The sequence below is a fragment of the Piliocolobus tephrosceles genome, chromosome 17 (assembly GCF_002776525.5).
Source record: "Piliocolobus tephrosceles isolate RC106 chromosome 17, ASM277652v3, whole genome shotgun sequence".
NCBI lineage: Eukaryota > Metazoa > Chordata > Mammalia > Primates > Cercopithecidae > Piliocolobus > Piliocolobus tephrosceles.
In genome coordinates, this window is record NC_045450.1 from 68,285,554 (window position 1) to 68,309,441 (window position 23,888).

General features: G+C 43.6%; 1 protein-coding gene across 1 annotated transcript in view; it reads left to right on the forward strand.

Annotated features, from left to right (window-relative positions):
* Positions 1–23,888, forward strand: part of CDH13 (cadherin 13) — a 1,108,439-nt gene that overhangs the window by 954,225 nt on the left and 130,326 nt on the right. Inside the window, exon 8 of the mRNA XM_023226862.2 lies at positions 22,166–22,348. Coding sequence (XP_023082630.1) covers positions 22,166–22,348 — 183 coding nt within the window. The remainder of the gene's footprint in view (positions 1–22,165; positions 22,349–23,888) is intronic.

Sequence of the window (23,888 nt, forward strand, 5' to 3'; positions counted from 1 at the left end):
TCTGTGACACAAGAATAAATGTTGTCTAGTTAGTGGATATCAGCAGTGGTGCTGGTAGGACCAAAGGGAAAGAGATTCTGTCCAGGCGTCTCCTTGACTGGTCAGTCCTACCTGGGTCCAGAAAGTCGATAGCCACCATCGCCATCATGATCCCTGTTAAAATCCCCATGCCAGGGGGATGTGTTATATGCATACATGCAAGATGCATTGCAAACCTGATCCTAAAGCTACACAACTGCCCGATAAGGTAATAGCACTATCCCAGTTCTTCACCTAAGGAAACTGGAGGCTAGTGACCACAACTATTTTTGGTTCCCTGACTTAGAACCTCTTAAATATCCCCTCAAGGCGTGTTTGAATTTGTTGCTTTGTAAAGGCAACAAAAGCATGAGTTAAGGGAAACCAAAGCCATACTTCAGAAGGACCAAGGTATGGGGTTAATAAAACATGGATGTTTCTCAGTTTCAGCTTGAATTTCCTTCCCCAGTGATAAGATGTCCTGCTGCAGTTCCCTGGTGGGAATCACCAGATAGCATAGGAGGGGGTGTTTGTGTGTTGGGGGGAAGCTAGAGAGCTTCTCAGCCATGTGTTCTCAGAGTCACATGTGTATTTTGCATGCAAGAACAATCCAGTGGGTGGTCTCGAGGCAGAACAACCCTCAGGAGAAGTTTCCATATGGACAGTTTTGGAGACTTACGGGTCACTTTGATTCAGTGCACGTTTGTGTAATGCACTGATTTTAGAAACCGTAGCAAGAAGGTAAGGCTTCATGGTAGTTAATGCAGAGGCATTGCCGTGATTGCCAGAATCTGTCCTGGGTGATGCCTGTGGTCCCTGCCACCCCTCCTCCCTCCCAGAAGTCCCAGGCTTAGTCTGAATGCTCAGTCTCTCTGCAGCTGCCCAAAGTGGCCAGTGAGTTACACTGGAGGCTTCAACCACTGGGTTTCTGTCGACATGGAAATTTCCATTCATGGTTTCTATGACACCAACCCCCTGGGAATGCTGAAAACCCTGGAACACAGCTCTTGATTCGCTCAGATTTCCTTGTTTAAAACAAAGAAAATTTCTTGTGCAAAAATCGAGTCATTATTTATCATTCTATCTTTATTCTCTATTCTCTCTCTCCTTCTCCCCATCTCTCTCTCCTGTCTTTATTTTCCTTATCTCTCCCCCATTTCTCTTTCCCTCCCTGTTTCTCTCTTCTTCCTCTCTTTGTCTCTTCCTAACTTTTTTGTATATGTAGCTGTGTCTTTTCCTGCCTTCTTTTTCTGCACTCTATCCCCAACTCTCTAGCTTCCCCCCAACACACATACACCCTCTCCTATGCTCTCTGGTGATTCCCACCGGGGAACTGCAGCAGGACATCTTATCACTGGGGAAGGAAATTCAAGCTGACAGAATTCACCTTTTTACTTAAAATTTCTTAACTCTGTGACTATTCCTGTTTTCCACTTATGAATCCCAGCCTCCTCGCCCCCCACTCCCCTCAGGTGTGGCAGTGAGGTTGAAGTGGCCGCATGCTGCTGCTGGAGTGAGCCTTCCTGCTCCATGTGAGTTCTATAAAAAATGCCCTTGGCGCCTATTCAGTCAGACCCAATGAGGATTTTGGAACAGTATGTTTTCTACTGTAATTACATCTCAACAGTGACCAATTATATTATTCCTTGATTGCAAATAAATTTACAATGCTTATTTTTGTGCTCCCTACCTTCATTGCACCTTTCAATATATTTAATACTCTTTCATCACACAATGGGAGGTGAGGAAATACAGGCCCCTCTTGTGAAGGGAACGAGAGGGTGGTTGGACTCAGAGCTGCTTTTTCTTTGTTACACATGTTGTGGTTGTTTTCTAATTGGAGAGTCTTGAACATGTTTATGGACCTGAAAGGAGAAATACGTTGATGTGCAGGGAAGGAGGGCAGGAAGGGGTAAGGCACTGAGGAGTACATAGCGGGCGGGAGCCAGGGACTGGAGTTCACTTTGAGCAGCAAGGGAGATAGCCTCCTGTAGCCAGGGGAAAGAGGCAAGAAAGAGGCAAAGGGAAGGGGCCTGTAGGTTTCCAGGTTGGGGATGCTGAACACGGAGGGCACCTGCCTTCTCGCACTCTTCCCCTGTGGGTCAAGCAGCAAGGTCTGCTGCTGAGAGAGGCAGGTGTCTAGAGCCCACTTTGCAGGTTTGCTGAAGCACCCAGCCACGTGAGGACCGGATTCAAAAGGTGGGCCCAGGTTCTACCTTTCTAACCAGCTCACAGCTAACCTGGTCCAAAGCCCACACTTTGAGTAGGGAGGGTATAGAGAATCCAGTGGGGAAAATGGACCACAGACCATGTTTTCTTCATTGCCAAGTAAGCTGGAGTCTGAACACAGTTCTAATTGGACAAAATGGAAAATGCCATGTTTTAATTTTCTGAGGCCCATTGAGACAGCTCCAAGGGTGACATAGCTGCCTCCTTGCAAGCCCCTGCTCCTTCGTAGGTTGATGGAACTTGACCCTGGCTGTAGGACCAGAGTCAATTTGTTGCACCTGCATCCACTTGGCACCCACAGGTATAAAATGTATTTATTGAAAAGCAGCAGGAAGAACAGAAAGCAGGAAAAAATAATACCTTTCTTCTTTTATAAAAGGGATTATCAGCTGCTAATTCAAAAATTGTAGGGTTATGAAAACTACATCAATAATTTTCATAATAATTATAGTCTTTGGTTTTACCCTTGAATGTTTTTCTGGCAACATCTGATTCAATTACCCCAGAAAATGTTATTATGCTCTTCCAGCGTTTTCCTATGAGGTTTGAATCTAGGACCAAATAACTGATAACTCTTGTCCTAGGGGAGCTCGTGGGCTGCCATACCCAGGCAGCTGTCATGTAGGGAGACCTGACACACACAGCTTAGCTGGATTAGTGATTCTCAACCCCAGAGCGCTTTACACACCCTGCTGGGACACCTGACACATTTTTTATTGTCACAGCTTGGGTGGTGCTACCAGCATCTAGTAGGTAAGAACTAAGGACACTGCTCAGCATCTCCCAATGCACAGGGCAGCCCCTACCCAGTGAACAATTATCCAGCCCAGAATGTCATTAGTGGTGGGGTTGAAAGACTCTAAGTGAGATTAGGATTACGATTAGATTACAAGTAGAAAAGAAAAAGCAGGGTGGATGTGGTGGCTAATGCCTGTTATCCTAACACTTTAGGAGGCTGAGGCTGGAGGATTGCCTGAGGCCAGGAGTTCAAGACCAGCCTGGGCACATAGTGAGACCCTGTCTCTATAAAAAATTTAAATATGTAAAATATATTTTAAAAATTTAAATATATATATAGGGTAGTGTCACATGCCTGCAGTCCCAGCTACTCTGGGGGCTGAGGCAGAAGGATCCACTGAGCCCAGGAGGTCAAGACTGCAGTGAGCCATCATCATGCCAGTGTATTCCAGTCTGGGCAACAAAGCAAGACCCTGTCTCAAAGAATAATAAAATAAAAATTATTGATCAGAACACTTCTGGTTATAAGTGACCCCTAGCTCTAAGTAGTTTAAAGAACAAGGGGACTTTCTATTGGCAGGAATATTAGGTAGTGAGAGACTAGGGTACTGTAACAAAGAGGCCCCAAAAGAACAAAGTGTATTTCTTTGTTCATATTCCTTAAAATGATATTCACTGTAACAAACATCATTTCTTTATTTATTTTATCCATTTTCATTATAACAATGTGCATATTATTGCTTATGTGCTGGGCATTCATGTAAGCATTTTATAAATTTTTTATGTAATTCATCATAATCCTATAAGGGTAGGTATTATTATTATTATGATTCCCATTTTGCAGATGAGAAAATGGAGACAAAGAGAGGTTAAGTGACTTGCCGGAAGTCACAAAGATAACAAGATACAGCTTCCTGTGGCTTTAAACATGAATCAATTTCCTCACTGGTCTTTTCTTTTCTTTTCTTTTCTCTTTTCTTTCTTTTGATGGAATTTTGCTCTGTCACCCAGGCTGGAGTGCAGCGGCACAACCTTGGCTCACTGCAACCTCTGCCTCCCAGGTTCAAGCGATTCTCCTGCCTCAGCCTCCCAAGTAGCTGGGATTACAGGCGTCCACTGCCATGCCTGGCTAATTTTTGTATTTTTAGTAGAGATGGAGTTTCACCATGTTGGCCAGGCTGGTCTCAAACTCCTGACCTTGGGTGATCTGCCCGCCTCAGCCTCCCAAAGTGCTGGAATTACAGGCGTGAGCCAGCACACCCATCCCGTAGGTCCTTTTTAATGTGACAGAGTGCCATTGGAGTGCGTCTCTCCCCATGCAGATTTCCATTATGTTATTCCACCCAGTGATCAGAGCCCAGGAGAGACAGAGTATGCTTTTATTAATCCTCCTTATCTCATCAAGCCTGATTCCCAAGGGAATGATTCTCATCCATTTCTTCTCCCTGTGGGACTCAGAAACTCCATCAGCCCCCTCTGGAAGGAATATGCGGATGTGCCCATGGGAATTACAGTAGGGCCCAAGGGGTCTATTTGAACCGGGAATCAATGGTGCAAACACAGAGAATGAATTTAGAGCAGTTTCTTCTGACTAAGACATTTGGGATTTAAATGCAAATTAGATACTGTAAATCAATTCCATGTATGAATTTATACAAATCCCTTGTAATGAAAGTAGAAGGTTTCTCTTGTCCTTATTTGTGCGGGGGTGTTAACATCAAGACTAAAATGTGTGTCAATCTCCCTACAGCTCTGGAGATTACAGATGTGCTTTCTCCAGTTAGAGATGGCTGTGAGTGCCGTGCTGGGGTGGGGGGGATTCTCCATGGGCTCCAGGGGGTCTTTCTAGTTTCTCCATTAACTTCAGCAACACCCCATGAAAACTGGGAAGAAGGAGGGTCCTTGTGGTTTAGCCAAAGGTTTTGAAAGAGACAAGGCTCTCCTTGTACCTGCTCTTTACTGGCCCCTCATGCCATTCACAAAGCAAGCCCTCATTCTCAAATATTGCCTCTCCTCACTCGGGAGCTGGAGGCCAGGCTCTGAGAAGCTGACGGACAGTCCACGGTCTCATACGTGTTGACAAATGACTTGAATCCCCAGTGCCTGAAGCCTGGAGTCACAGTATGACCCAGCAACTCCACTCCTAGGTGTAAACCCAAGAGAATGAAGGCATAAGTCCTCCCAAAACTTGTATGTGACCGTTCACAGCAGGATTATTCACAGTAGCCACTAAGTGGAAACAATTCCAGGTCCATCAGCTGAGAAATGGAGAAACAAAACGTGGTCTATCCACATGATGGAATGCTTTTCAGCCGCACGAAGGAACGAAGTACTGATCCCTGCTACAGGGTGGATGAACCGTGGAAACACGATGTTCAGTGAAAAAGTCAGGCACAAAGGGCCATAGATTGCGCAATTCCATTTCTATGAAGTGTCCAGAACAGGCAGATCTCCAGGGACAGAAAGTTGATTAGTGGTTGCCAGGGGCTGGGAGGGGGTGAGGAAAGGGGAGTGGCTGCTCCTGGGGGTGGGGTTTCTGTTCAAGGTGATAAAAAAATTCTAAAATTGATTGTGGTGGTGGTTGCACAACTCTGTGAATGTACTGGCATCCATTCGTATCTACAATTTAAATGGATGAATTTTATGGTATGTGAATCAGTGCAGTAAGACTGTTAGCAATAAGAAAAAGGAAAGGAAAAAACTGCATAGCACCATGTCTAAAGACTACAGGGGATGTCACCCAAAGGGTCACCTTTTTAGGAAGGACTTGAGCTCTTCTTAAGGTTTGAAAAATCACAAGCTGATTTTTTTTTTCCTTCATAGTTCAGAAATCAAACCAGATTGAGGAAAATCTTTCTAAGGAATTAATACCTCACAAAAGCTGAGAAAATTAAAGTATGTAGAGCTCCTAGAATCAGGAATTGTAGCTTACTTTTAATATCACCAGCACTCTAGCATAGTTCTGGTGCTTAGGTGTTGAAGAGTTGACAGGAAACAGAACTCAGGAGGGAAATGAAGAATTAATATGTTGGGAAGAGGTTTAGAAAGGAAGAAATCACTTAGGAATTCTCTTAACCTGCTTTATTTTTCTTCAAATAATCCAACAAGCTGGGTATTTTATTATTTACGTATCTGTGTAGCATCTCACTCCCACATAGGGACAACTCTCATGACAGAAGGGACCTCCTGTGGTTTGTCCACTGCTGTGTCCAGTATCACGAACAGTGCTCAGCACAGCAGCATCATCCATGAATATTTGTGGAATGCACAGACAGACTGAAGGCTTGGATAGGGGAATATGTCCTTGGAGAGTGAAATGAAGGAGTGGCCAGGAACACACACATGGATGGGGGAATTAACATGCTGACAGGGAATGAACAAATGGGTGGGGTAATGAATGTGCAAATCAGGGACTTAATACATAGACAGGGATGGGCATGTGGCTAGGGGATGATGGATGGAGGATAAAAGTGTGGATAGAGGATGAACAAATCATTCCACCAGAGACACGTAGGCAGCTGGCATGACTGAATTTGTTCCATTTCTTTCTATTAGGTCATTTTTTAACTGCAAAAACTGCAATTACTTTTGCACCAACCTGATACATCTATAAGCATGTCTGGGGAAGGGTCTCTCCTGCACCCTTACATGGTGGGGTTTATCTGAACATTACGGTGTAGTCCACAATTAGGAACAGCCCCCGAATTTAACAGAGAAAGACCCCGAAGCAAGTAAGGCAGGTCAGGAGACCAGGATGGGCAGAGGTCCCGTGCAGGACAATGTGCAGGAAAGGACCCAAGCCAGGCAGCCTTGCAAGATGGCGGGATCAGTGGCCAAGAGAAGACGCACAAGAGGTCAGACGAAGAATCCTGCCAGGATGCAGATTGCTAGCCCCAGGATGAGGAAACAGGCCCAAGAATCTTGTGTGTTTCATCAGAAAGCAATAAAAGAAAATTAAAATATAAAAATGCCGGGATGTTCCAAACAGCTCTTTATTGCTACAAAACTACCATGCCTGCGCTTCCGTCTCCAGGCAAATACTCAAAATAGTTTCCTATTGATCCACTAACCCCATCATTCATCCCCTTTCTGCATTAGGCCTACGGGTTAATGGATGCTGCCCCCTGATCCCTGCATGATTTCCCACAACTCTATGAGCCTGGGTTCTAGAGAGGTGAAAGAGCATCTCCAGGTGGCTCAGAACTGTGGCTCCAGGTATTACTCCTGCAGGCGGACTGCTCCCTGGGGCACATGTTCTCAGTCCACCAGTGGCCACGCCATATCTACCCACCTGCTTCCTGGCACATGTGATGCACAGCCCGTGACCTTGGACCTAGCAGTAGCCAGCATGCTTTCCAGTTTTGAAGGCAAGGACAGAGGCATACAAGGCACGCCTTGAGATCCTGTCCAATTTAGAATTTTGTAGGACGGATTCATGTTGTTGAACACATTTGAGTGATGAGAAACTTGGCAAATCTTATTGGCACATCTTCCACCGTGATTCCCTTTGGCATCCTTTGTGTCTGTCTGATTCTTCCAGCCTGGCCTTTGGATACCTGACAGGTGCCCACTTCTTAGGATGTGCCAGACACCATGCTAAGAGTTTGATCTGCATCATTCATTTATTCATCAGAATCACCTATGGAGTTAGCAATGACCGTATCCCCATTTTACAGATAAGGAAGTACTGAGGCTTGCAGAGGTGAAATTGTTTGTATCAGGGCACCCAGCTGATGAGTGACAAAGCCAGACCCTCTGAGGTGGAGCACTGAGCAGAGGCCTGAATGGCAGAACGGTGCCAGCACATGAAGACAAGAGTCTGTCAGAGAGTACGACACAGGTAGAGTCCCGCAGCTTGAGCAATGCATGCAAACCCATGGCAGAGCCCATGTGAATGAGGGAGAGAAGGCAGAGATGGGCAGATCCCAGAAGGCCTGAGAACCCGTGGGAAAGACTGTGGATTTTGTAAAGTAGAAGCTGTTACAGGGCTGTGAAGAGAGAGGAATGTCAGCTCCATGAGGGCAGGAATGTGTGTCTTCTTTGTTCAGTGAAGACTCCCAAACACGCAGAATAGAGCCTGGCGTGTGGCAGGTGTTCAATGGCTTCATTGAATCAATGAATCATGTTTAAATTTGTAGCAAGATAACTCTGACTACGACTATGCAGAGGACAGGTTGTAGAGAGAAACTGGCAGGGGTGAAAACACAGGAGGAGTCAACCACCTGGGTAGGAGATGATGAAATTACCTGAGCACGGCTTCTGATGGCTCCACCAAGGCTGGTAGGGGTGGAGACACAGAGAAGTAGGCCTATTCAGCACATATTCTGCATGCATGCAGCCTTCACCACTATCTAGGGCTAGAACTTTTTCATCACCCAAGGGGAAATTTTACACCCATTAAGTGGTCATTCTCCATTCCTAGTTCTCACACCCAGCCCCTGGCAACCATAAGTCTGTTTTCTGTCTCTCTGAATTTGCCTGCACAGATATTTCATAGAAATGGAATCATATAGTTTTTAAGAGTTGTTCCTGATGGACTGGATGTGAGAAATGAGAAAAGAGAGGAATCAAAAGATGACTCCTGGGCTTATCAGCCTACATAACATGAATAAATGGTGGTGCTCTCTGCCAAGGAAAGGGAGAAGGGGGAAAGACGAGATTTGTTTTGATGGAGTCGGAAGGTGGAATCATGTTAAGTTCGAGGTGCCCGTTAGACACCCAGAGGCAGATGCTGGCTGTGACTTGGCGCTTGCAATCCTGGATACAGGACAGAGGCCAGGGTTGGAGGTGTGAGTGTGTGATATCTCTCTCTTCTCAGCCCTGCAGCAGTTTCTACTTTACAAAATCCAGAGTGATGAAATTGCCTTCCAGGCAGTGTCTGGAAGTTCTCATCCAGGTGGTGACGGATGAAGAGCTGCCTTTGCCCAAGCTGGCACCAGAACCCCTGAGCCATGTTAAGAAAAAGTCAACTAGATCCAGGCATTCTTACCCTTGAATGGTAAAGGTGATTTGGTAGCATCTTGGTCAAGACTCCTGAGCCATTTCCTGTGGGAAAGTAGGCATCTTTGAATGACTGCACCGAGAATCTTGGTCTTTGCCACCCTCCCCTACAGTTTGGGCAATAGCAGCCAATTTTGGGCACAAACACAAACCATTCCCAGTTATCCTCTGCCTGTAATAGGAATAAGACAGCATGGTGTAAAGAATTGCTTGATTTTAGGAGGCATTTCATGTCTCCAAGTCATTTTTTAGGGGTTGACACTACTGGTGGCTTATGAATTTCAGATGTGGTACATTCTGGGAATGCCAGCTCCTGGGCTCCAGGAGAGGTGATTAAAGGACAGGCTGATGCCAACGTTTTTGGAGAACAAAACTTGCACTTCAGGTACAGTAAACTCAGGGCACTCAATTGGGCTTTATTCTTCCATATTCTTAGGAAAGACTGAAGTCACATGAGCTGAATAAGATCTCAGCCCTGCATATGTAATGGCAAAATGAAAGAAATAGTCTCTTCCTTTGAGAGAGTAACAGACTGTGGATCCAGCTCATTGTAAAGAAACAGCCATATGAGTGATGTAAAGGTGTTAATCCCTCAACACAGGACCATTTATCTGTAGTGCCACTCCATTGCTGAATTGTTCCTGAGCCAAGTGTCCTGGCCACCGTGTCTCTGGGACAGTGAGTGGCATTATGAAGTCAAACAAGGTGTCCCCCATAGACTGTCAAGAAGACAGGCTGCTGCTTTTCAGGGATCTCTACTCTGATCCCCTTGGGATAGCTTCTGGGTTCATGAGTAGGCAGAAGCTCACTTAATTTCTGGATCTTCTTTGACCCCCAAAGTAGCACTTTAGACATAAAGTTCATCTATGCTCAGGATGACAGCCAACCAGTAGCTCCAAAGTGTCCCTTGACAATCAGTTTCTACTTTACAGCCAACCTTCCTCTGCAGTAGATCTGTCCTTTGCTGGAGAGGCTGTGGGCTGGGGATATGGAAAACAAACTGATGAGTGAAGGATGTGTCTGCAGAAGTCAAACAGTCAGTGGAAGAGATGACCTCCAGAAGACAGACCTGTGATTTGCTTGGCAAAGATACTGCATTTGCTTGCTTAGCAATGTCTGTGAACTCCTTGCACACAGAACAGCAAGAATTCACAACATTCCCCACCAATGGCATCCTTCAACACTGCCAGCCCCACGTCCTCACCAGCAAGGTCCCATGTCCTCACCAGAAAGGTCCCATGTCCTCTCCAGCAAGGTCCCAACACTAGTTAGAATGTGCCACCAAGATTCTTTCATCATTTCATCTTAGAACTAAAAGGGACCTCAGTGGTTACCTCAAGCTGTTGTTCTCAGCCCTTGGCTGTTCATTAGAATCACAGGAGGGGTGTTTTCAGAAATACAAATGCCTCGGCCCCATCCAAGAACCATCTCTGAAAGCAGTACCCCATATCATTAGTGGGTTTGTTTTAAGGCTTTCAGGTGTTTTAATGTGTAGTCAGGGTTAAGAATGACAGCTTTAGTCTGATACCCGTTTCTCAGATAAGTGAACTGGGTCTCAGAGATTTACCAGAAATGTAGCCATGAATCAGAGCAGCAGTCCACAACTTTTTTTTTTTTTTTTTTTTTTTTTTTAGATGGAGTCTCACTCTGTCACCCAGGCTGGAGTGCAGTGGCACGATCTCGGCTCACTGCAACCTCCACCTCCCGGGTTCAAGCAATTCTCCTGTCTCAGCCTCCCAAGCATCTGGGACTACAGGTGCCTGCCACCATGCCGGGCTGATTTTTGTATTTTTTGTGGAGATGAGATTTCACCATATTGGTCAGGCTGGCCTCGAACTCTTGACCTCAGGTGATCTTCCTGCCTCGGCCTCCCAAAGTGCTGGGATTACAGGCAGAAGCCACCACACCCAGCTAATCCACAACCTTTTTGGCACCAGGAACTGGTTTTGTGGAAGACGGTTTTTCCACGGACCGGGGTTGTGGGGATGGTATTGGGAGGATTCAAGCACATTACATTTATTGTGCATTTCATTTCCATTATTATTACATTGTAATATATAATGAAATAATTAGACAACTGCCATAATGTAGAACCAGTGGGATCCCTGAGCTTGTTTTCCTGCAGCTAGATGGTTCCATCTGGGAGTGATAGTAGACAATGATCGATCATCAAGTATTAGATTCTCACAAGGAATGCGTAACCTAGATCCCTTGTGTGTGCAGTTCACGATAGGGTTTGTGCTCCTACGAGAATCAAATGCCACCACTGATCTGACAGGAGGTGAGGCTCAGGTGATAATATTAGTGAGCAATGGGGAGCAGCCCATTGCTTGCTCTCCCATATGAAGTTTCACTTGCTCTCCCATAGCTCACCTCCTTCTGTGTAGCCCAGTTCCTAACAGGTTACAGACCAGTAGTGGGGATTGGGAACCACTGAGTTAGAGGCCAACTAGAATTTGCCCCACTTCATTGAATTCCCTACTCCTTTAAATCTGCAGAATTGCATAAGCCAAACTCCAGTGTCTTTAAAAAGCAGACTATGTTATTGTTTCTTGAAAAGCCATTCTTCATCCAGATGCAGATATTTGTGGTCAAATGAGTATCTCTACAGAAAATCTCTCTGCTTCTCAGAATTAAACTATTTTCAATTATCTTGTCAGATGAACAAATGTGTTTTGCATTTTCTTAAGAGAGAAACTCAAGTGAAGGAGAGCTACTAACGTCCAATGAAATAAAGTATCCAAGCCTGAAATTCAGAAAAAAAAAAAAAGAATGTAGGCATATTTGTCTTTGGTTTTTATTTTTCTGTCACCATCTAATGTAATATTTATTTCATCATTCCCCTAAGGCAATGATTTTCAAACTCTTTAGCAACATAACTTTTTTCAATCAAAATCCTAGGCAGGAATTCTAATATACAAAACAGATAAAATATAATTAACAGATTGCTCAGGCAGTTGAAATTCTTATTATTTGAAGGAAAATGTTTGATGCCTTGGTAGGACTCCTGTACCATCTCAAACATTCTTGCTGGATTCAGTGGCTCACACTTATAATTGCAGCACTTTGCAGGGCCAAGACATGAGGATCACTTGAGCCCAGGAGTTTGAGGCCAGCCTGGGCAGTATAGTGAAACCCCATCTCTACACAAAATTTAAAAGTTAGCTGGGTGTGATGGCACACACACCCAGCTACTAGGGAGGCGGAGGCACGAGGATCATTTGTGCTTAGGAGGTCAAAGCTGCAATGAGCCATAGTCACACCACTGCACTCCAGCCTGGGTGACAAAGCAAGACCCTGTCTCAAAAAAAAAAATCTTGGTTCTCAGGAACACAGTTTACCATTTGACCCAGCCATCCCATTACTGGGTATATACCCACAGGATTATAAATCATGCTGCTGTAAAGACACATGCACGCGTATGTTTATTGCAGCACTATTCACAATAGCAAAGACTTGGAATCAGCCCAAATGTCCATCAGTGACAGACTGGATTAAGAAAATATGGCACATATACACCATGAAATACTATGCAGCCATAAAAAAGGATGAGTTCATGTCCTTTGTAGGGACGTGGATGCAGCTGGAAACCATCATTCTCAGCAAACTATCACAAGAACAGAAAACCAAACACCGCATGTTCTCACTCATAGGTGGGAATTGAACATTGAGATCACTTGGACACAGGAAGGGGAACATCACACACCGGGGCCTATTGTGGGGAGGGGGGAGAGGGGAGGGATAGCATTAGGAGATATACCTAATGTAAATGATGAGTTAATGGGTGCAGCACACCAACATGGCACATGTATACATACGTAACAAACCTGCACGTTGTGCACATGTACTCTAGAAGTTAAAATATAAAAATAAAATTAAATTAAAATGAAAAAGAACCACCGTTCCACTGCATCATTTTCCTGTCAGTCTTCAGTGGCCTTGTCTTTTCATTTTGTTTTGTAGGGCAAAGACCTGCTTTGTTACGCAAGCCTCTTCTCCCTGAAAATGCATTTCATTTTTAGTTTTGCAAATGTGCAGGTCTGTATTTGGTGTAGACAGGGCCATGTAGAGGAAGAGTACAGTCATTGGAAAGTGGACTATACCAGCTGGACATCTTCCTCAAAAGCCATGGACTCAGCGCTTTCTCTGTGTCTGCAGCCAACACAAGAAAACATCTCACAGGAAATGAATCAGACAAGTGTGCCCTAAGGGGAAGAGGGAGCAATTCCTGCCAGGGCATGCAATGAATGTTTCCCTCTCTTGCCCTTTGGTTCATTCCCCAGCACGTGTAGAGCCAGGGGGTTGAGGGATGCTTCATTTTCTCTCTCAGTGTTACGGGCCCCACAGATAAGTGCTGTCTGGGAACATCATTTTCCTTTCAACCCCAGGATCACCCTGGGTGGGTGGGTCACATGGGGGCAGGACATCAGTGAGGCGGACATTAGTATCAGTCCAGGATCAAGAACCACACTACCTGGGATGCCAGTGAATTTTGGAGAGGACTTTTCACTCAGGGCACGTTCCTTTCTTGTTGAGATGCTATTCCTTATTATTTTTGAACTGTTTCCACATTCTAGTTTTGCATTTTCTCACCTGTTGAGTAACGGTGGGTGGCTTCAGACATTTAACTGGGAAGTCTCTGAATGTTTAATAGACCTTTCTGTAACTGTCCGTTACCATAACTAGTAGGTACTCTCACTTTGCATGATGGAGATAACATGCAAATACTTTTAGCAAAGCATCTGGCACAAAAGGGAAACACAAAATCGTCCGTAGAAGAAACTAATGTTAGTTGGATCAAGAAAGGACTTTGATCATGTTTTCTTAAAAAGAATCCCTGTGTTTTAGACTGAAATCTTTACAGATGTAATGGCATGTCTGGGATTTGCTCCAAACAGTGCAGGATCGGGGAGGGGTGGCTGTGGAGACGAAGCACCAGGAGCTGGGAGTTGAGGATCTCTAAAGCCTGAAGACAGGCATGTGGGGGGTGATTATCCTATTCTACCTGCTTTTATACATGTTTAATATTTTTCACAAGATGTGAAAAAGAAAAAACACTTGGGAAAACGTCTATGAAACCCAAAGCGCCATCAAAGGGACCACTCACCTAATGATTTCAGCAGATATCTTCAGAGTTGTTTTCCCCAGGGCGCCATTGTTGCAAGGAATAGAAACCTGCTCAAGGCAGCTGGAGTGAAAACGAGGTTGTTGATAGGAACAGGAGTTCCCACAGACAAGAGCACAGGGAACCTCATGGGATTGACAGCAGGACTGGGAAACCAGTCAGCGACTAAGAAAACTTCCTATCTGTCTTTTGTCTTTGAGTCACAGAAAAAAATCTCTTTTGTAAATTTTTCTCTCAATTTCTCCATTCTTTTGCTTCTCCATGCATATTGAATTTCTCTGAGAATTTATCCATATCCAAATGACAAAAAATGGCCACCCCTTGCACAAATGCTGAGAAACCTCTATTTCTCTCTTAGTTCAATTTTATAAAAGAAATAATCCCATTTTTCATGAATCAACCAATGGATTGGTTACCTCTGAGTCAGGTGATCATCTCTGGGTCCAATCAGCTATGGCCAAGGAAGCTAGGATCACATGTTACAAAATGACTCCCTAGTATCACTCTTCTCAGCAGGGACTGGGGGTGGATTTAGTTCCCTCAAATGGTTTATGGATTATGCAGGCACCCTGACCTATGTCTACTCAAAACCGCTAAGATTTTCAGTAAAGAAATACTCTAATTTGCCATTTAGAAACTGTATAATCTCTGTCATTTGAACTACAGTTGAGTCCACTTTCGTTTTTCTCAGGAGAAATAGAGAAGATCTGGTTACTATTCTCATTGGGAGACTCTCAAGCACATGTGCATTGTTATCTTTCCACCTTGGGTTTTTATTCTTGAGACAAAATGATTCCGAAAGTTAGTGTCTACTTACAGTGCTCTTACTTTATGAAAGATGTGGCAGTGAGTATTTTGGGGAATCAGAGATATGACTTTGACTCTCAAGGATCTCAACATTGGGAGGAGCATGCCCCAGGTTGTCTCTGCTTGAGAGGCAGGGAAGTCTCTGTCAAGTTCTTTCTGTTCATGGTAACTGGAATTCTCACCTCTAGCATCTGATTTATTTCTTTCCTGTGTGAGCTAGCTCCCTTGGGCATTAAAAATCAGGTCTCTGACACCACTCTGTATCTTCAAAGAAAACAAATCATTTACAGAATTTTAATCAGATAAAGAGAGGAGAAAGCTGGGCACAGTGACTCATGCCTGTAGTGCCAGCAATTAGGTAGGCCAAGGCAGGAAGACCACCTGAGCCTAAGAGTGTGAGACCAGCCTGGGCAACTTAATAGGACCCCATCTCATCAAAAAAAATGTATATATATTTAAATTAGCCAGTCATGGTGGTTTATGCCTGTGGTTCCAGCTAAGACAGAAGGATCACTTGAGCCTAAGAAGTCAAGGCTGCAGTGAGCCATGATCACAACACTGCATTCCAGCCTGGGCAACAGAGCAAGACCTGCTTCAAGAAAAAGGAGAAGAAAAAGATGCTCACCAATGACTGGGACTATGATGATCTAGTGGGTTCCTGAATATTCTTTCGTCTTGCTCCTGCAGTCGCTTTAAGGCCTGGCTATGCATATTCTACTGTGACCTAGCTAGGGAAGGGCTTAGTAGGTTCCAGTCATCTTGAGGACTTGCCAATGAACGTACCATGGTTCTTTGTCAAGCAACTGCAGTCCCTTGTGTGGCTCTGTTTTTAATCACTTCTGAGACATAGGGCTTTCTTAAGATATCGAATAAACTTTATTTAGATCTCTGTACGGTATACTCTTTAAAATTTTTATGTAAATATGATGTATCTTATGTATATTTTATATAATTATAGTTTTAATATCATTTTATATTATATTACATATTATATGTGTGTGTGTGTGTATAGAGAGAGAGAGAGTGCACACAAACATGATGTGGAGGCTGAAAATGTTCTCATATGTTTTCTTCTAAGAACTTTACTGTTTACCTTTCACATTTTGTGTATGGTGTGAGGGTAGGAGTCAGGATTCATTGTTTTCTCCAGATGAATATCCAATTGATCCAGCACCATTTACGGAAAGACCACTACCTGGAAACTAAATCATGTCAAAACATAAAAGCATTCATAATTGGCCACAGGTACAGCCTTGGATGTATGACAGTGAGAAATGGTTTTAGAAGTGGTAGAAAACAAATTGTCAGGATATGTTATAAATGTACAATACTTACAAAGAAAGGGGACACTGGAGGGAATACTAGCCCTCTCGTTTACTTATGTATTTTTGTGCCTAGTGGAGTCTCCAGCATGCAACAGATACAACAAGTATCTATTAAAATGAATTATTGTATCTTTCCATTCTGAGATAAATCCTAATCATAGAAGAAAACCAGATATCTAATGCAGCTTTCCCTTCCAAATGTGGACATGATAGGATTGACATCATTTGCCTCGTGTCTGTTGTTGGAGCATAACAAGAATGAGCAAGTGTGTGAATGCCAGGCATACATAACTGAAATAAAAAAAGCTTCTTCCACAGCAGTCGAGGAAAATAAAATACATATATACATAACTATATTATAAGGCAGACTATGTTAAGAGCAGAAAGAGTCACAGGGGTTTAAACCAAATTCTCCAATTTCTTAGTAAGAATTTCGTATGATACAGGGCAAAATCCATCATCATTATCCTTGCTAACAAATACTGACTCCTTGTTATACATATGCCAGGCAATTTGCCAGACTCTTTAAATGCATTATCTTATTTTTATCAGTAACTACCCATTAGACTATTGGGAAGAGTCTTCCAGTAAGCTGTATCTTTTTTTGTAAACGTAGACTCAAAAATGTTTGCAAGTTACATTTCTGATGGTCTCTCCCCTACCCTTTTATCATCGCAATTAGAAATTAGTGACACCCTGTCTTTTAATTTTTTAAAGCCAAGGCCCAGATGACTACATCCCAGCTTTTCAAGTTCCATATTAGTTCTCTGTGAAACTTTAGGGTTAATGGCTCATGAACTTGGACTAGTATTCAGGTCAAACATGCAAGTGGTCAAGCATGCAAGCTTGCATATATCCAGTCCTTTACAATTGTCCTCTGTCAATTCTTTCCCATCTGTGGCTTTCCAACCTTCTGATCATTATTTCCATCTTCCATGTTAATCTAAAGGTCAACTTTCTGCTCTTGGAGGAAGAACATGCATTCTTGGTGCATAATAAAATTCAAATCCCTCTTCCCGCTAGTGATGGCCTTTGTGGCTCATCCAGGCAGCCTCATCCTAAATGTCTATGATGTAACTCAACGAAAATAAAATACTCAGTTCTGAATTTGGAGGGAAGAGCAAATAAGCCCAGTACATAGTCCCAACAAGTCACAGTGATTATGTAAAAATACGTTTTATATCTGGCATTTGATTTGCCACACAGTTTAACAGAAAAGTAACTTTATCTATTTTTTCCAATTAAAGGTAGTAATAGTACAATCAATAATTCCTCCTGCTCTAGTGTGGTAAGTTAATGTCTGTCTATTGTTTTTAAATCACAAAATGAGCATTGCTATAGAAATGTAAAATGGTACCATTTCATTTTAATCTATTTAATTTTCCTTTCTTGAATTATATAATGGGGTTAAAACATTGAATAGAATTAATAGATTGAGTATTTAATTAAGCAATAATGAGCTTCTAAATGGATGCTCAAAGAAACTGCTTCATAGTTTATGCAGAAATCAGATAATGGTCTTAACAAAGACTATGATAATTGTGTTGAACATTTTCCATATATATATATATATATATATATATATATATTTTGTATTCTCTCAGGAGTAAATTTAAACATAACCCAGTTCCTTGATTAGGCTACGCTTTGCTTTCAAAGTAAATCCCAAATGCCTTTGCATGGCCAACAGGGCCCTGCATAAGCTGACTCTACCACCTCTGGAGTCTGATGTCAAAGAGTTCTCTCTGGCTCTCCCCTTCATTCCAGCCACACCCAGCTTGCCTTTGCTCTGCAAAGGCACCTGTGGCTCTTCCTGCCACCTGGCCTTTGTTCCTGCTCTTTCAGATACCAGGTGTGTTCTCACCCCCTTCACCTCTCTAAGGCCTCCTCTTCTTTCAGTTCTCAGGGAATTTTTCCCTGATGATCCTCTCCAGACTGGATCAGATACCCACCTACACACACACAGGGAGAGACTCCCCAAGAACTGTGATTTTATTCCTTGACAATTAACACATTGTTATACATTTCTTTCCTGTCTGTGTCTCGTTTCAGCCTGCAATTTCCATGAGGAAATATATCATGTCTGTTTTGTTTAGTGGTGTATCCCTGGATGGATGGATGGATGGATGGATGGATGGATGGATGGATGATGAATGGAAGGATGGATAGATGGATGGATGGATGGATGGATGGATGGATGGATGGATGGATGATGAATGGAAGGATGGATAGATAGATGGATGATGGATGGATGCATGGATAGATGGATGGATAAATAGATGGATGGCAGGTAAATATTGTTGTGGACCCATCCAAGGATAATATGAGGGCCACAGTGCACATCTCTGAGAATTTCTAGCACATCAGCACCTTTCCATTCTACTTGAATTCATTTGCTCACACACTAACAAGGTATTCTATACCAGCCCCGTCAGCAGGTGCTGCAGACATAAAACTATCAGTGTCATGAAAGAAGCTGCACAGGTTTGTCTCACTTATACGTGGCATAAATATTAATTTTATTAATTCATTCATCCACCCACTTACCCATCCATCCATCCACCACCCATCCATCCATCCGGCCATCTGTCTATCCATCTATCCATCCACTCATCCATCCATCCATCCATCTATCCATTCATCCATCCCATCTTCAGACCTGCTCATGTGTTGGATCCAGGCTGACTCATCCATCAGGCACAGTTATCATGTGCTAGGACCCTAAAATCAGAAAGAAATAAAAAGAACTTTTAGGGTAAAATAAATTTTTAATTCTTTTCTTCACATCATAAAATAATTTTTTTCTGAGACAGGTTCTTGCTCTGTCACCAAGGCTGGAGTGCAGTGGTGTAATCATAACTCACTGCGGCCTCAAACTCCTACACTCAAAGATGGTCCCACCTCAGCCTCCTGAGTGTGTGGGACCACAGGCACGTGCCACCACACCTGGCTAATTTTTTACAATTTTTTTTTTTATAGAGGGTATCTCACTGTGTTGCCCAGGCTCATCTTGAGTTCCTGGGCTCAAGTGATCCTCCCACCTCAGCCTCCCAAAGAGCTAGAATTACAGTGTTAGAATACCATGCCCAGCCCCCAAAATAAATTTTTTAAGGCACATTACTCTATTATGGTAGGAGGGGTTGATGAAGGCAAAGGTACCTGGGGTCCACCAGTCATGACATAGCTCTGCTGGAACACAGGGGAGATCAGTCCATCCCTGGTCTTCTGGAACACTCAGGCTAGTGGCAGAATCAGGCATCAGTCAACAAGCAGTTCCTCTTAGTCTTCCTTCTGCATGGCTTTGTCCCTTCACATTCCCTCAGCCCTCACCTCTTCTGCCAGATCCCACTTCCTATACTTAAGATCGTTCATTCATTCAACAAATATCTACTGAGTTTCTTCTGTGCACCTAGCACCATGCAAGAGACTAGAGATAAACCCATGAAGAGACAGGTGCACATGGAGCCTCCAGCCTCCTCAAATCATGATTGGTCACAGCGTGTTCATCTTGGCAATGACACTCACCTGCTTTGACAGAGCAACTTCTCACTTATGCACTGGACGTGACAGCATTTCTACCTGACTGGTGGTTCCCAGTATCCTCTAGCCTTAGCCCATTTCATGCCCACATGATTGACACCTGGTTTCCTAAGGTACAGGTGTCAGAAGAGCCACAAGGACAGGTTATGAGCTGACATCTGCTGTGATCTGCAGGGACAACCAGTCCTCTGGCTCTGGACTGCAGCAAGCAGGTGAAGGAAGGACTGGCCTATGCCATGGGGATCTGAGGTGGGCACGAATGGCAGAACTGGTTGGGAGCAAAGATTACCGGAAACCAGGAGACTTAGGTCTGATCTTTGGGTCACTGAATGACTTTGGGCAGCACTCTTCCTTCTTCCTTCCTTCCTTCTCTGTGCTATCACCTTCATCTGTAATATGAAGGGATTAGATCACTCATGTGTCACCAAGCCCCCTCCTGGCTACATGGCAAATAGCGTTAATTGATCATAGCACTCTTTCCTGCTGAACCCAGATGTACTGCAGGCCTGTCCACACCAGGCTCAGGCAGCTTCACCCATTCACAAGGGTAGGTCCTGTCATTGACACCTGCCTGCTGTCCTTAGACTTGGACTCCATCCTGCTTCTTGCCCCTACTACATATTAGATTTGTCTAGGCAGGTGAAGAAAATACTGAGTCCCAGGCTTTACCCCAGAGCCTGGGAATCTGAATTGTTCTGGGGAGTCTGAATCTTAATTGATTCCCTGACTGATGCCTGATTCTGCCACTTGCCTGCATGTTCCAGAAGACCAGAGACGGACTGATCTCCCTTGTGCTCCAACCTGGCTAGAGGACCCCAGGCACTTTCTCCTTCATCAATCCCTCCTACCATAATAGATTTTCATGCACTTTAACCTTGGGGAATCCTGAATTGGGATAGGACTCAGGAAGCTTTTTCAAAGCCTCTGGGAGATTCTAATGTGCAGACAGGGCTGAGAACCGTTAGTGTAGTTTTCTAGCTCAAGAATTCTATGATTTTTTGAGAAGAGGAGAAGATAGAAGATAGGTAGACATTAAACAAGAATCACATGAATCAGATCAAAATAATTGCCCCCTGGAGCTGTTTCTGTGTGACAGCAGCCTCAGTATCCCTCCTCGTTCCCACTATTTTCTAGCCTCCATGCATGTTCTAAGAATTTTCCAGCTCTCCTTTTATGGAAGACAACTCGTCCAGGTTTGCCGAGGTGCAATAAACAGATTAGTTCCAGTCCCCGCCCCATCCCCTGAGAGGTCTCAAGATTAAGGTTTATGATTAATGATTTGCAAGTCAATTAATCAGTCCCTGCTTTTGAAACCTCATTTCTCAAATTACTTTTCTTTGAACACAAGGGCTTTTTGACATCATCTTACTGTCTCTAGATTCACTTGCCTACTAATTGAAATTCCAAGATATTTCTTCTTCTTGTCAGCTTATTGGTGTTACTTGTTTATAAAATATTTGCAAACAGATTACTGTTTACCTGTAGTGTGTCAGAGGTAAGCACCAAAACAATACTTTATGCTTCCAGCTCAAAGGAATATGCTAATGATAGCTCATGAAATTCTCTATCTGTGAGAAAGTTGATTTTTCATTTATTGATTTATTTTCACCACACCTACTTGCAACAAGTGTTTGAGATGTATTACAATAGAAACACAGGTACAACAAGGCTCCAAACAATTGATGTAGATGACTTCTTAGAAAATGGTTTCTAAGGTCCTATTAAGAGTGGATATGGAGTGGAAAGAATGGGACTGGTTTTCTTCATTCGAGAAAATAGCAGGGTCTAGCAGAGGATCTGGGGTCAAACCCCAGTCTCTTCATTTACAAGTCTTAGCACTTTACTCATCTGATTATGTTGTTGTTGTGGGGTGGCAAGGCTGTGAGAACAAATGCAAACAAAAATGGCTTGAACTCAATCGAAAATTGTTCCTCATTCAATGACAGTTCAGGACAGGTGTTCTCAGCCTCCAGGTTTCTCCCCTCCATGTGGTGACTCAGGGACCCAAGCCCCTCCTCCCTTGTGGGTTCCTGCTCCCCTGGGGTTTTGTGGTCCTCTGCATTCAGGTAGACAGAGGATGAAAAAGCCCAGAAAGGAGACACAGCTGTTCTTTTCACCCTCCCACCACAGAGCAGCACAGCACAGCCATAGTCAATATCATTCCTGCCCACATTCTGCAGGAGAGAAGTTAGTCTCATGGCCTCACCTAAGTTCAAGAAAAGCTGAGAAGAGGAGCATAGTATCTTCCAGTCATAATCCTCCTATGTTATTTATGTTTATGTGAGATGATGTGTGTAACATACCCAATGCAAAGCATGTAATTGACTATGTGTGTTCAAAATAGTGACCATTACCATCTGCTTTTTTTTTTTTTTCTTTGCAGTTTCAAGCCACAGTCGAGGAAGGAGCTGTGGGAGTTATTGTCAATTTGACAGTTGAAGATAAGGATGACCCCACCACAGGTGCATGGAGAGCTGCCTACACCATTATCAACGGAAACCCAGGGCAGAGCTTCGAAATCCACACCAACCCCCAGACCAATGAAGGGATGCTTTCTGTCGTCAAAGTAAGGGTGCTTCCAACTGCCCCTTTCTCCTCTCGCGAGCATGGAGGGCCCTGCGAGGGGGCTCATAGAATCACTGGGTTTAGAAGGCCACAGATAAATTCCCCTAGTCTCCTCCTTCTGGGAATTAACAAAGGAAAATGCTTATGGCTTAAGGGTGCACTCCTGTCCTCAGCAGCATAAAGAAGCAGCCATCAAACAAACCTGTTTTATAGGTTCTAAAATACCCAAACTTACATGTAACTTTAAGAAAACCAAACTTAAGTGGATTATTTTTGTTTTCGTTTTTGTTTTTTGAGACAGTCTCACTCTGTCACCTAGGCTGGGGTGCAGTAGTGTGATCTCAGCTCACTGCAGTCTCCACCTCCTAGGTTCAAGTGATTCTTGTGCCTCAGCCTCCTGAGTAGCTGGTATTACAGCTGCCTGCCACCATGCCTGGCTAGTTTTTGTACTTTTAGTATAAATGGGGTCTCACCATGTTGCCCAGACTGGTCTCAAACTCCTGGCCTCAAGTGATCCACCTGCCTTGGCCTCCCAAAGTGCTGGGGTTACAAGTGTTAGCCACCATGCCTGGCCCAAACTTAAATTTTAAATGAAATTCTTTATATATTTACTAAGGAATTATTAACGGATATGCCAAAATGAGATGTGTGAAGGTGTTTTTAGAGATCGCTCCTCTCTCAGAATGTGGCTATGACATGTCTTCTTAATCTTTCTTAGCAGAACTCAATTATTCCTTAAAAACACACACACAACATAATTATTGGTGTGAAACCCTCTGTGAGGCTTGCTGACTCACACACTGACCCTCTCGCTGGCAACGAGTAGAACAAGGAGGAAATGTAATTATTAATGTAAAACCTCTGGCTCATGCTGATAATCCAGAAATATTACTGGGGATGGTGGCCCAGAAGACTTGCTACAGGTGGCCTTGGTATTCCGAAAGAAGGCATTTCTACACAGTTTCACTCTTAATGGGAAGTTCTGGGGAGAGTTTCTGCCAGAGACCAGGACCTTCATGGGAACACATTTTCTTTTCTAGTGGATGAAGCCATTTTCCTGAGCAGCAGGGATCAATCATATTTATAGTGATAGTAGCAGTGGGCAGAGGAGGGACGTGGCTGCCTACTCCCTGTATGCCCTAGGCCAAGATACCCATGTTTTCTTGCCTCAGTTTCCCCATCCATAAAATGAGAATGATAATATAACCTACCTCTTAGGGTTGTTGTTGTTGTAATCCATTGAGTTGCTATAATGAAGGCTGAGTGGCTTATAAACCGCAGACATTCATTTCTCACAGTTCTGGAGGTTGAAAAGTCCAAGATCAACCTTCCAGCAGATTCTGTGTCTGGTGAGGACCCACTTTTTGATAGATGTCCATCTTCTCTCTCTATCTTCACATGGTAGATAGAGTGAGGCAGCTCTCTGGAATCTCTTTTTTTTTTTTTTTTTTTTTTTTGAGATGGAGTCTTGCTCTGTCACCAGGCTGGAGTGCAATGGCATGATCTCAGCTCACTGCAACCTCCACCTCCTGGGTTCAAGT